The 13760-nt window shown below is 40.3% G+C and overlaps 1 protein-coding gene across 1 annotated transcript in view; it reads left to right on the forward strand.

Annotated features, from left to right (window-relative positions):
* TMED10 (transmembrane p24 trafficking protein 10) overlaps positions 1 to 13760 on the forward strand; it is a 41261-nt gene that overhangs the window by 9836 nt on the left and 17665 nt on the right. Inside the window, exon 2 of the mRNA XM_077750670.1 lies at positions 10755 to 10866. Coding sequence (XP_077606796.1) covers positions 10755 to 10866 — 112 coding nt within the window. The remainder of the gene's footprint in view (positions 1 to 10754; positions 10867 to 13760) is intronic.

Consider the following 13760-nt stretch of genomic DNA (forward strand, 5'->3'; position numbering starts at 1 on the left):
AGAGAGAGAGAGAGACAGCGTGAACAGGGGAGGGTCAGAGAGAGAGAGGGAAACGCAGACTCTGAAACAGGCTCCAGGCTCTGGGCCGGCAGTCAGCACAGAGCCCGACGCGGGGCTGGAACCCACGAACCGCGACATCACGACCTAAGCGAAAGTCGGACGCTTAACCGACTAAGCCACCCAGGCGCCCCAAGGGTCTTGATGTTTCTAAATTCCTGAGTCATTCAGAAGCTATAAGGTTAATAGTTACCCTTAAAATAATATGTACACATTGTGTAGTCGAGCATTCTACCACCGACTGATTGTAAATCTGAGGAAGACAGAGTGCAAGTAGGAGTGTTTTTTTTTTTTTTATATTTTTTTAATTGCTTATTTTTTGAGAGAGAGAGACAGAGCATGAGTCAGGGAGGGGCAGAGACAGAGGGAGACACAGAACCTGAAGCAGGTGCCAGGCTCTGAGCTCTCAACACAGAGCCTGACAGAGGGACGTGGGGCTGGAACTCGCAGACTGCAAGGTCATGACCTGAGCCGAAGTGAGATGCTCATCCGACCCAGGCGCCCCAGTAGGAGCCTGTTTGAAGGAAATTACATCATCAGATTTTCACCACCTACAACCAAGCTGCAAGCTGATTGACCTCTGCTGCTATGGTAGGCCTCCTGGAAAAGAAGCATGGGGCCTTTTTGTTTGTTTCTTTTTTTAATTTCAGAGAGAGAGAGAGAGATTGTGCACACAAGCAGGGGAGAGGGGCAGAGGGGAGAAAGAGAATCCCAAGCAGGCTCCACACTAAGCGTAGAGCCTGATGCTGGGCTCAATCCCATGACCTGGGATCGCGACCTGAGCTGAAATCAAGAGTCAAATGCTCAACAGACCCAGGTGCCCCTATTTCGTTTTGTTTGTTTTTTAAACATTTTCTTGGACTGGTGGGGTATGGGGCTTATTCAGCAAATGAAAGCAATGTGACCTGTGTCAGTAGAAAGACAGACTTGCCACCTTCCCTGTGGATCATATATTATTTTACAGGAGTAGGTATGGACTTTGTCCAAAATAACTGTTTGTATATGCCTCATAAAAGTTTGTGAGAATGCTTGATGCTTACTTGGCTTTGAATAGAGTGTAAATTTCTTGAGACTCTGCAGATATGTGTGTGTATATGCATTTGATTTCATCCTTTTGGATAGTATTTTTTTAAAACAAACTTAAGAGGCGCCTGGGTGGCTCAGTTGGTTAAGCGTCCGACTTTGGCTCAGGTCATGATCTCATGGTTTGTGGGTTCGAGCCCCAACCACATCAGGCTCTGTGCTGACACCTCAGAGCCTGGAGCCTTCTTCAGTTTCTGTGGCTCCCTCTCGCTCTGCCTGTCCCCCACTCATGCTCTGTTTCTCTCTGTCTCAATAATAAATAAACATAAAACAATTTTAAGAAAACAAACTTAAAAATTTTTATTTATTTATATATTTTGAGAGAGAGTATGTGAGTGGAGGAGGGCCGAGAGAGAGAATCCCAAGCAGGCTCTGCACTGTCTGCGCAGAGCCTACAGCAGGGCCCAAACTCACTAACTGTGAGATCATGACCTGAGCTGAAATCAAGAGTTGGACCCTTAACTAACTGAGCCACATGAGGCTTGAACTCACCACCTTGAGATCAAGAGTTGCATGCTCTTCCGACTGAGCTAGCCAGATGCTTCTAAAATTAACACTTTTAATTTTAGAACAATAGGATGTTATTATTGACTAAAGTCCATACTTTATTCAGATTTCTTTAGTTTTCACCTGATGTCCTTTTTTTTTGGTTCCAGGATCCCGTTCAAGCCTTGTTACATTTAGTCATGTCTTTTTTGGGCTCTTCTAGATCATGACGGTTTTTCAGACTTTGTTTTTGAAGACCTTGTGAGTTTAGAGGAGTGTCGGTCAAGTATTTTGCAAAATGCCCCTCTCTTGGGATTTGTCTGATTATGTTTTCTTCACGATAAAGCTGGGATTATAGATTTTGGGGAGGGAGCCCTCAGAGATAAAGTACTGTTTTCATTACATCATGTTAAGGGAGCGTACCATCTGCATGGTTTATCACTGTTGTTTCTGATCTTGATCACCTGGCTGAGGTGGTGTTATTGTCAGGTTTCTCTACTATAAAGTTACTTTTTCTCTCCCTTTTCATAGTGCTCTTTGGAAGGAAATCGCTATGTGCAGCCTACACCTAACGAGTGGGGAGGTCTGCTCAGTCTTCTTGGGGGTGCTGTTTCCTACATAAATTGAGTCTTCTACCTGGGAGATTTGTCTCTGTTTGTTGAATCCTTTGTATCTGTATGGATTCATGAATATTTATACTTTGGATTGCAGTCCAATACTACTTTATTTTGTTGCTCAAATTGTTTCAGTTTTGACCATTGGGAGCTTGATTCATTTGGCTCCCTGTGGCCCTTTGATATACCCTCATTCTTGTTTTGTTTTGTTTTGGAGCACTTTCTTATTTTGTGGCACTACAAAGTGCTGCAGACTCATCTTGTATAACTTTCTGCCCCCGTCCTTGGATCAGCCATTTCTATGAGAATCCCTGGTTCCTTTTATTGGAGAATGAATGGTATGAGAAACCAAGATCTGGGTAGGTAGTATTATTTTTAATACCTGGCTTTTTTTTTTTTTTTTTTTTAAACATTCTTCCATTTTCAGCAAGTGGCCAAAAGTAGTCCCAGCCTTCTTGCAACTTTTAGAGTAAGTTTGGGAATTCTGTGAGCAGTTAGAGGAGGTCGGGATGGGCAGAGAACTGGGGCCTTTGTCTAGGCCCTTCAGGTCCCAGCTTTGCATTAGGTCGGGCACATTATTATAGAGGAGCACTAAAAGCACTTCTTCGAACTGTATTTGTATCTTTAGCAAGGCTGTGGTTGAAATTGGTCACAGTCCTTTTACAAAGACCTTCCTGATAAACTGTTCTTCATGTCTAGTTCCGGGAAAATTATCTATCATTAGAAAACAAATAATGTATAACCCACCTTGGTTCTCTTATAGTCTTTTAATCTTGGCTCCCAGAAAACTTAGAGCCAAATTTATTGTGTACATATTTGCTCAATTCATATTCTTGATGGTGCGTATTTGTTTCTTCCCGCCGCTGAATTCTGTTTTCTTTATTCCTAATTGCTGTATTTGCCTAGTGTATGGGCCTAAGCTTCTTAAAGATCCTTTTCAAGTAGGTAGGGCATTATCTTGAATGTTTCATGGAAGAAATGGGAGCAGGCTTCCAGAGCAGGACCTGCTCAAGGCCCTGTTTTCAGCCACTGCCTGGAATAGTCCAAGAAAATCCAATTCTAAATGAGTTATTTTCCCGGTGACCTGCATTTTCACTTACTTTGACAGTTTCAGTGTGAGTATTCACATATTCTTGACATCAGCTACCCTGCATATATAATTAACACTTTTTACCTACTTACTAAGTTGTGAACCTTGGTTTGCTTTTCTTCAGAAGGTCTTATCTAGAAAAAGCTACATTACTTCCCATTCCTTGATGTCATATGGGCAAATTTTATGGTTTTGATATAACCTTTGTTTAATTAAGAACCTTACAATAAATATTATAAAGGAAGAAAGTAATCTTCAAGGCTTGCTGTTACAGGAGATAAAAATGCCTGTTATTGACACTTCTCCAAAGAGGACATCCAGATGGCCAACAGACATATGAAACGATGCTCAGCGTCCCTCATCATCAGGGAAATACAAATCAAAACCCCGCTGAGATATCACCTCACGTCGGTCAGAGTGGCTAAAATGAACAAATCAAAAAACTCTAGATGCTGGTGAGGATGTGGAGAAACGGGCACCCTCCTACACTGTTGGTGGGAACGTAAGCGGTGCAACCCCTCTGGAAAACAGTGTGGAGGTTCCTCAACAAATTAACAGTAGAACTCCCCTATGACCCAGCAGTAGCACTGCTAGGAATTTACCTAAGGGATACAGGAGTGCTGATGCATAGTGCACATGTACCCCAATGTTCATAGCAGCACTCTCAACAACAGCCAAAACATGGAAAGAGCCTAAGTGTCCATCAACTGATGAATGGATCAAGAAGATATGGTTTATCTAAGGATGGAATACTACACGGCAATGAGAAAGAATGAAATGTGGCCATGTGTAGCAACATGGATGGAACTAGAGGGCGTTATGCTGAGCGAAATAAGTCAGGCAGAGAAGGACAGATACCATGTTTGCACATATAGGTGGATTAGGAGGAAGCTAATGGAGGACCATGGGGGAGAAGGGGAAAAATAGTTGGGGAGAGGGAGGGAGGCAAACCATGAGAGACTCTTGAATGCTGAGAACAAACTGAGGGCTGATAAGGGTGGGAGAGAGGGGAAGGGGAGTGAAGGGCATGGAGGAGGGCACTTGTTGGGATGAGCACTGGGTGTTATATGTAAACCAACTTGACAATAAACTATTTAAGGAAGAAAAAGAACTATAAAAAGACATCATGTGAAATCCAGTCTATTTGACTTAATAGAAGATGCTGGCAAATTCAAAAGCATTCAAATAAAAATTAAACTTTGAGTATAAACAAAAAAAATGCCTGTTATTTATCGTATTACTAAGGTACTTTAGTGGAATTTAAGAAAAAAAGTAGAATCCTCTCAATTCTTGAGACCCAGATGATTTTTTAAGGTGATCTGTAATTAGAGGAAATTTAAAACCATCATTTCAGTGTTTTAGACTTTGCCATCTCCAGCTAGTCACTGAGCTTAGCTCAGTTTTTTATTTCTTAATTTCAGCTACCTGCTGATTTATATAATTATGTTGGGGTTAGTGCATATGCTTTTTTTTTTTTTTTTAATTGAAATTAATGGTGTGGCTCCTAAATAGCTGCAAAGTCATGAACTACATGGGAAACCTCCTGATTTTCAGAAAAATTCTAGGATCTCAGAAGGCCCAGCAGTCCTTAAGAACTTAACATGGAGGTTAAGTTCTCATGTTGCCTGCTTGGATTTCCAAATATCTGAATAAACAAGCCGTCTATAGTTGTGTTAACTGAATGTCATAGGGAATATAGAAATGTGAAGGCCCTTAGGAAGTTGGGATCACTATCACACACTTTTGGGGATTAAATTTCATACCGATAAAAGGGGTAGGCAGTGATGGTTCCTTTGCATTTGAGTCTTTGCACAAGGATGAATCTTTAATACATTTTCAGATGTCATGGAAAGAACCACCAAAGCAAGTGAGTCTTCATATTGTAGGACAGTATACAGTACGATGGACATTGTAGCAAAGGACAATTTAAGCCATTTTTACCCCTTCTGAGTACCAGTTGGAGGCATGCATTATACCAGAGTCTTTCAGAAGAACATGGCAGGCTTCTTAATTCATTTTGCAAAATGCCCAGTGAAGGATTTTGCTAATGACATAATAAGATTTTGCTAATGACTTAATATACACTCTTTTTATCAACTAGCTGAAGCGCCTGTCCTTAAATTAGTAACTTTTTTTGAAAAACCCTCTTAATATCTTAGGAGATAAAAGAAATCATAAGCTAAGTACAATTAAATTGGGTTGTTTTTCCTAGGTCAGTGATCTGCCTGACTGTGGAGATGACAGCATCTGTGATGACTGTTCGTTGCTGCATTCTTTTGTTTTTTTCTTTTAATATTTATTTTTTGAGAGAGACAGAGTATGAGCAGCGGAGGGCCAGAGAGAGAGAGAGAGAGGGAGATACAGAACCTGAAGCAGGTTTCAGGCTCTGAGCTGTCAGTACAGAGCCTGACGTGGGGCTTGAACTCACAAACTGCGAGATCATGACCTGAGTCGAAGTCAGACACTTAACTGACTGAGCCACACAGGCACCCCAATGCTGCCTTCTTGATGCTTATTCCTTGCTGTCCTCTACTAGTTTTCATTTATATTAAACAGTTTTAGTAGTCTGTAATCCTTTCCTACTGCCTTAAGAATTAAATTAGGGGTGCTTGGCTGGCTTGGTTGGTAGAGTGTAAGACACTTGATCTCGGGGTTGAAGCTTCAAGCACCACATTGGGTGTAGTGATTACATAAAAATAAAATCTTTTTAATTTATTTTTTGAGGTTTAATTTGTTTTTGAGAAAGAGAGCGCAAGTATGTAGGGGCAGAAGTGAACTTAACTGGTGTAAAATCTGGAAGCTTATTTTTTTAATCCAAGAATGCCTTAGAGAAGTTCTACATTTTCTGCAACTTTATTCATAGGAACCAAACCTAAGTTAGTTTTTTGATAAGCTTGGAATGTGAAAATCTGTTATTTCTGCAGTCAGTCTTTCCGAACTTCCTCCTTGCTCTTCAAGTATTGTCGCTGTGCTTTTGGGAGTCAGGGAGCGGGAGCAGGGACATATGAGTGTCTAATGGGTGACAGATCCTGAAGAAAGGGAGAATGACACATTGATGACTACACATTACTTTGGGAGTTGAATAGTTCCCAGACCTTTTTGCCCTGTAATATGTGTGTGTTCAGGGTTCTAAGGTAGTCTTTTCTTAAGCCTTTTTTTTTTTTTTTTTTTAGTTGATTCAGAAAAAGTGTCACATGAACAAGAGGCCTTTAGGAATCTCCCTTCTCCTTGCAGATTGTTTAGTTACTGCTGACTTTAGGACCTCTACCTTCTGGCTGCCTGCTATTCCCTCCAGGGTGAAGAATAGACTGAACTTGAGTGTTTGCTTGAGAGGACTCTCAGGCACTCTGATTTGTATGGACCGAGAGAGAATCTATCACACTCTGTTAGTCTTTCTTATCTTCTGTGCATTCCATTCTTTCACGCGTTCCTTTTGTGGGGAGGCAACATGGAATGGAGGAAGAGCATGCATTGTACACTACTTCAAATCCACATACAGAATTTATTAACTCTGTGATAACGAGCAGGTTACTAAGTTTCCTTGTCTTTAAAATGGGGATAATAAGACCGTCCCCTCTGGGCTTGTTGTGAAGATTAAATAAATATTATGTATAAAGTTTATAGCATAATTTCTTAATCCCTGTATCCTTCCAAAAACAGAACCTCAGGCCTAGATCTTTGTTCCTGCATCCTGGCTGTTAAGTGTTGCCAGTTAGAAATCCATGGCCCATGATCTCAGCTGAGACGTCAGTGCTGCCTAGCAATGCTTTCATGTGATTTTAGTCAGCTCTTTTCTTGTCCTATGCAGAAGTCAGAAATTGTTGGCCCAGAAGAACTTGGTTCTGTAGACCTCTTTTGTTTGGCCTTGACATAGTTTTTCCTATGTTGGGATTGGTTGTGAGGATTTAAAACTTAGGAGATTTCAAATGAAGGTTAAAATGTCCAGCTTCTTTTGAAAACTTGGATGATCTGAAAACCCAGCATGACACGGCAGTCATTCGTTTCTCCCTGGAGACAGGCATATCTTCTTAGTCTGCCAAAGTGTCTACCATCTTGTGGACTTACACTGGCCCATTAGATTCACTTAGGTTGCTCAGTTGATCCTTGGGGACTTTGACTTTTTGGTCTTGTCCTATGACCTCTCCCTCCCTCAAATCCCTCAAATCCATCCCCTTCTCCCCATGCCCAAAGCCCTCATCATTGCTAACCTGGAGTGCTGGAATTCTGTCCTAACCCAGCGTCTTATCTCTAGCATTGTCCCTTTTGAGTCTGTCTTCATGGTGTTACCAGATTCATCTTTCTAAATTGCAAACTGAATCCTATTAATCTCTTGTTTCAAATTCTTCATTGCCTTTCCACTTTGTACCAAATGAAGTTTAAACTCCTTAGCATGGTGTTGCATTTTTTTTTTAAGTTTATTTATTTTGAGAGAGAGAATACATGTGCACAAGTTGGTGGGGGCAGGGTAGGGGGGGAATTCCAGGCAGGCTCTGCAGGGCTCAAATTCACCAACCATGAGATCATCACCTGAGCCGAAATCAAGGGTCTGATGCTTAACAGACTGAGCCACCTTAGCACTCCTGGTGTTGCATTTTTATGTGGTCTGGCCAGTACCTCTCCAGCCACTTAACCTCTCTGTGCCTCAGTTTCCTGCTATGGAGCATGAGAGAAATAATAGTTTTTACCTATAGTGTTACAATAAAGATTAAATTTTAAATACATATAAAGTACTTGGCATGGTACTCAACATTTAGTAAGTGCTTAATAAATACTAGCTATTAGTATTATGATAAAACTGTATTTTGTTTTGTTTTGTTTTCAGGTCTTCATATTTGCTATTTCTTCTACCCTGAATGTTTTAACACCCCAGTTTTTCCCTTAAAAAATGTTTTTTCATGTTTGTTTACTTTTGAGAGAAAGAGAGACAGCCCAAGCAGCGAGATCGTGACCTGAGCCCAAGTCGGATGCTTAACCTACTGAGCCATCCAGACACCCCCCTGTCCCCCACCATTTTCCCCTTAATTGCAGCTTATCCTTCAGGACTTAGCTCACATGTCACCTCTTCCGCAGTATGTTCCCTGAACCTCCATCTCGTTTGGCACCTGTGCTTACCTCTAGTAGTGCAGTTTTCTCATTATAGTGAAGTCTCATTTCTTATCCATCTCCTCATTTAGACTTTTCAGCCCTTTGAAGATAAGAACTATCTTACACATCCCATCCTTGTATCCCAAATGACCAGCGTAGATCTAACCACTAACAAATTAATGAATGATCAACATCATTCTTGGCGTAAGATACTTGATTAATATTACTACTGTTATTTTTAGAGAATTGAAAAGATGTGCCTTTTTCTATTAACCCCTCATTTCAAATTAGTCTAGCAGTGGGCGCCTGGGTGGCTTAGTCGGTTAAGCGTCCGACTTTCACTTAGGTCATGATCTCACGGTTCATGGGTTCGAGCCCCGCGTCGGGCTCTGTGCTGACTACCAGCTCAGAGCCTGGAGCCTGTTTCAGTCTGTGACTCCCTCTCTCTCTGACCCTCCCCTGCTCATGCTGTCTCTCTCTCTCTCTCTCCTAGAAATGAATAAAACATTAAAAAAAAATTAGTCTAGCAGTGAGTACTATTTTTTAGTTATGTTTTTTCCTGAAAATGAAATAACTTTAATTCTCATCATGACCATAAGTGATACATGCCTTTGTAGAAAATCAAGAGAAAAATAAAAGTATAAAGAAGAAATCTCACTACTCAGAAAAGAACTAGTGTTATTAAAATGCTATAAAATAATCTTGTGTGCTACTCAGTTTTCATATTTAAAATCTCATCTATAAATGAATCTTGTTTTATAGACTGCATTGGGACATCTAGTTTTTTTTTTTTTTTCTTTTTAAATTTTGAGAGAGAGAGAGCAAGTGGAGAAGGGGCATGGGGAGGAGGGGAAGGGAGAGAGAGAGAGAGAGAGAGAGAGAGTGTCAGAGTCAGAGAGAGTCAGTTCCAATCAGGCTCTGTACCATCAGTGCAGAGCCCGATATGGGATTGAACTCAAGAAACCCTAAATCATGACCTGAGCCAGAGTCAGATGCTTAACCAACTGAACCACCCAGACACCTGTAGAACATCTGGTTTACTATAATGAAGCCACTACTTTTGTGTTCCATACTGGAAGTAGCTTCCTGTCCTAAGTAATGAAATGTGCCTTCTACTAAGACAGCCATGAGCTCTAGAAAAGAAGTTGCAATCCAGTCTGTCATATTACTATGTCATTCCCTTATTTTATATATGACCATTCACTTAATCATTGTATGCCACATCATCTGTGCTTACGGGCTCTTCTCTATGAATGGAGCAGTTTAAGTTTGGAGAACTAAAGCTAACAATCTAGAAGAAAGAAATTATAATTAATGGAAGCCAAGGGTATCTATTTTAGGAGAAATTTCTTGTTTTATCCCCCATGCCTCTCTGCTACTCCATGTGGCCATTGACATAATTGATGTGAAATTTGCAGGAATATATCTTCCAAATTTTCTTCTCTCTGCATGCCATTTTTCCTTCTCTTTTTGCATCAGTGTCCCGTTTCCATTCTCTGCTCCTACCTCCACTCCATCAAAGTTTGTTTTACAGAAGAGGTGTGTTCCTATATGTCTTTTTCCTTTTTGTAGTATGTTCTTTTGGTAATGGTCTGCTTTGTTTTTGTGACATACCCCTTTCTAGGTAATGATACTGATATACATTTTATAAGGTGAACTTTTGCTAATAAACCCAATCTAAATCAACTGTATCAACTTTTTGGCTTGGTAAAACATTCTTTTTTTTTTTTTTTTAAGTTTATTTATTTTGAGAGAGAGTGTACACGTAAAGGGTGGAAGGAGTAGACAAAGATGAGCCCAATGTGAGCTCAGTCTCATGAACTGTGAGATCATAACCTGAGCCAATATCAAGAGTCAGACACTTAACCAGCTGAGCCACCCAGGTACACTAGGGTATGGTAAGACATTCTATAATAGCAACATGTTTTAGCCATCAGTGTGGATATTGTTTGAATGAATGAAAATTTGCTGTATTTGGGTTTCATCTTTTTTTTAAGTTTATATATTTATTTATTTTGAGAGAGACAGTGTGAGTGGTAAGGGGCAGAGAGAGAGGAAGAGAGAGAATCCCAAGCAGGTTCTGCACTGCCAGAGCACCCCCACATGGGGCTCAAACCCATGAAACCACGAGATCATGACCTGAGCCGAAAGCAAGAGTAGATTGCTGGGTTTCATCTTCTAATCCAATTCCTGTCTTTAGAAATGGATTGAATATAGTCATCATAATGAGAAATATCAACTGTCTTTTATTGACAATGTTTCTTTCCATTTCTCTGGTTTCTGAAAGTTGTCTTCCCCAGTGTATTTTGCTTCCTCTTCTTATTTACTTTTTATTTTAGATCACAGATTCTGCTGGTCATATTCTGTACTCCAAAGAAGATGCAACCAAGGGGAAATTCGCCTTTACCACTGAAGATTATGACATGTTTGAAGTGTGTTTTGAGAGCAAGGGTAAGTAATCAGTGTTTTTCCCTAAATTAAGTGTCTTCTCTCAAATTAGAGCATGAACTTTCTCTCTTGGGCCATCAGGAAGAGGAAATGGAAACTACATTTGTTTATATGTCTTTCACACATAAATGAAAGCTGGCTAATCAGCTGAGTTCTTCATATGTAGGAGTAGGCATTTCTTGAATGATGTGATGTTTGGTTTGAATGATACAGTTGAATTTTGTATAGATGCTGGAAAATAGTACATTTATATGCTAGTGACACATTTTCTCAGGGACTAAAAATAAGGTCTGTCTGACAAACAATGTATTGCAAAGTTAGAAATATTTTTGGTCTAAGAGTACTTCCCTCTTTCTATCTTGCTATGGATTCTTCAGTGGATCTCAAGGCCAAGATCCCATCTTAGTACCTTTTAGGCTGATTACTTGATGGCTTCTGTGCTCAGTAATGGGTTGAAAGGCAGATTCTTTTTCACTCCCTATTTGTTAGCTTGAAGGACACTAGACTCTAAAAGCTGTATGCATTTATATTTGTTACATTAATTGGGACCCTTTGGGGCTATAGGACGTAAAAATAAAACTCAAGCTGCCTTGAAGAGAAAGATGGACCATTTGACTCTCTGAACTGGGAAGTCTGCAGTGTGGTGCTGACCTCAGGCACAGCTGGTTCTTGGAGTTTTGACAGTATCATTGGAACTCTTACCTCTCTCTTAGTGCTTCCTTTCCTTGCCTCCATTTAATGTTATTCTTAGGCTTCCTCTGTATCGTAACAAAAGGACTCCTGGCAGTTTTACATTTGTAGAATATTCAGAACAAAGGATCCTAGAAGAGCAAGCTCCTTTGCCAACAGTGCCAGTAGATTCTCAGGAATGGCAGATCAACTACCTGCTTTTGACAGTTAACCAAGAATTGACTTCCTTGATCTATAGTTGGTCAATTTAGCCTAAAAGCTAAGGGAGTTTGCCTGAAGTAAATGGAATAATAGATTCAAAATAAAAAATTAAAGGATTTTAATGGTGATTTCATGACTGATATCCTTCTGTCTGCCCCCACCTGTGCCAGTTCCAGGATGCCGCAACAGTATTCTGGACATTTCCACATAGTTGTACCACTCTGATCTCAAAACCAAGATGTTTAAGATGTCTAAAGACTGTATTCATGGGCCTCTCTTTCACACAATTCCCCTCACTTATCAGTGTTACCACTGTCCTTCCAGTTACTTGGGCTTACATTTTGCAATTATTTTTCCCTTTGTCAGCCTATCATTGAGTTATGCTTATACTTCTTTCACAATATCTTCTGTATCTGTCCCCACACAGTCTGAACTCTAATCTTTTAAGTCCTGGATTGTGTCATTAGGCTTCTAATATCCTTACTCTTAATATATCCAAAAACTGCTACCAAATTTGTCTCCTAAAACACATATTTCATCATGTCAGTTCTTTTTAAAAAGCTGTCCCTGCTCTGTAGTGGTAGTAATGCTCCTATTCTATAGAATGAAACCCAGAATCATAGGATTTTTTAGCTGGAGGAGATTTTACGTATCATGGCATTCAGTAGTCTTTATAGTTTTGCTCCAGCCTTGTCTGCCACTGCTCATCAGTCCCAGCAGGTCTAGTTTGCTCTGCCCTCTAAACACATCACATATATCCATTTGCTGGAATGCTTTCTTCCGATAAAAGCAAGAGTTTACCTTTAGTTCTTACAGAGTACTTCCCTCAACCATTCTCGCCTGCTCAGTGTCTCAATCGATTGATTCATTCAGCAAATATTTACTAAGTGCCCTTATGTAGCAAGCACTGTTTGAAGTGTTGGGGATATAGCAGTGAATAAAAAAAGTTTCTGTTCTCATTGAGCTTACATTTTCATTGATTTAAATAGATGATAAACAAATAAATATAAATCAGGTGGTAATGAGGACTTTGGAGAAAGAGCCAACTACTTTGGGATGCTTAGCATATCTCAGAAACAGCAAGGAGGTTAATGTGGCTTCCTCTAAATTGTATATCATTCACTGATGAGGTCATTTAGGCATTTTTGAATATGTATGAATATATACACCACACAGCTTTGTGTTGTTTAAATGTCTCACGTATATATGTCTTACATTTCCAATTTTAAACTCTTTGAAGGTAGAAATTATCTTTTATTCTCAGTGTTTTATGTCCTGATGTTGTGCATATAGATGCCCAGGAACTAATTTTTAAAATATATATTTATGGGGTTCCTGGGTAGCTTAGTTGGTTAAGCGCCCAACTTCAGCTCAGGTCATGATCTCATGGTTCAGTTTGTGAGTTCAAGTCTCTGTGCTGTCAGCTCAGAGCCCGGAACGTACTTCAGATTCTGTGTCTTCATCTCTCTCTGCCCCTCCCCCACTTGTGCTCTGTCTCGCTCTCTCAAAAAATGAACATTTAAAAAAGTATATACATGGGGCGCCTGGGTGACTCAGTTGGTTAAGTGTCCGACTTTGGCTCAGGTGATGATCTCACGGTTCGTGGGTTTGAGCCCCACGTCGGGCTCTATGTTGACAGCCAGCTCAAAGCCTGGAGCCTGTTTCGGATTCTGTGTCTCCCTGTCTCTCTGACCCTCCCCTGCTCATGCTGTCTCTCTCTTTCAAACATAAATTTAAAAAAACATTAAAAAAAAATATGCATAAATGTATATACATACTCAGTATAGTCAGCACTCAATTTCCAGTTTCATTTGTTTTGATTTGGAAATGTGATAACTTGCAGTCCTTGGGGCACCTTTCAAAAGATTGTTCATTTGGGGGCACCTGGGTGGCTCAGTTTGTTAGGCGTCCAGCTCTTGATTTCAGCTCAGGTCATGGTCTCACGGTTTGTGGGATTGAGCCCTGCGTCGGGTTCTGTGCTGACATCATGGAGCCTGTTTGGGAAC

Source organism: Crocuta crocuta, unplaced genomic scaffold (assembly GCF_008692635.1).
Source record: "Crocuta crocuta isolate KB4526 unplaced genomic scaffold, BGI_CrCroc_1.0 scaffold186, whole genome shotgun sequence".
NCBI classification, from domain to species: domain Eukaryota; kingdom Metazoa; phylum Chordata; class Mammalia; order Carnivora; family Hyaenidae; genus Crocuta; species Crocuta crocuta.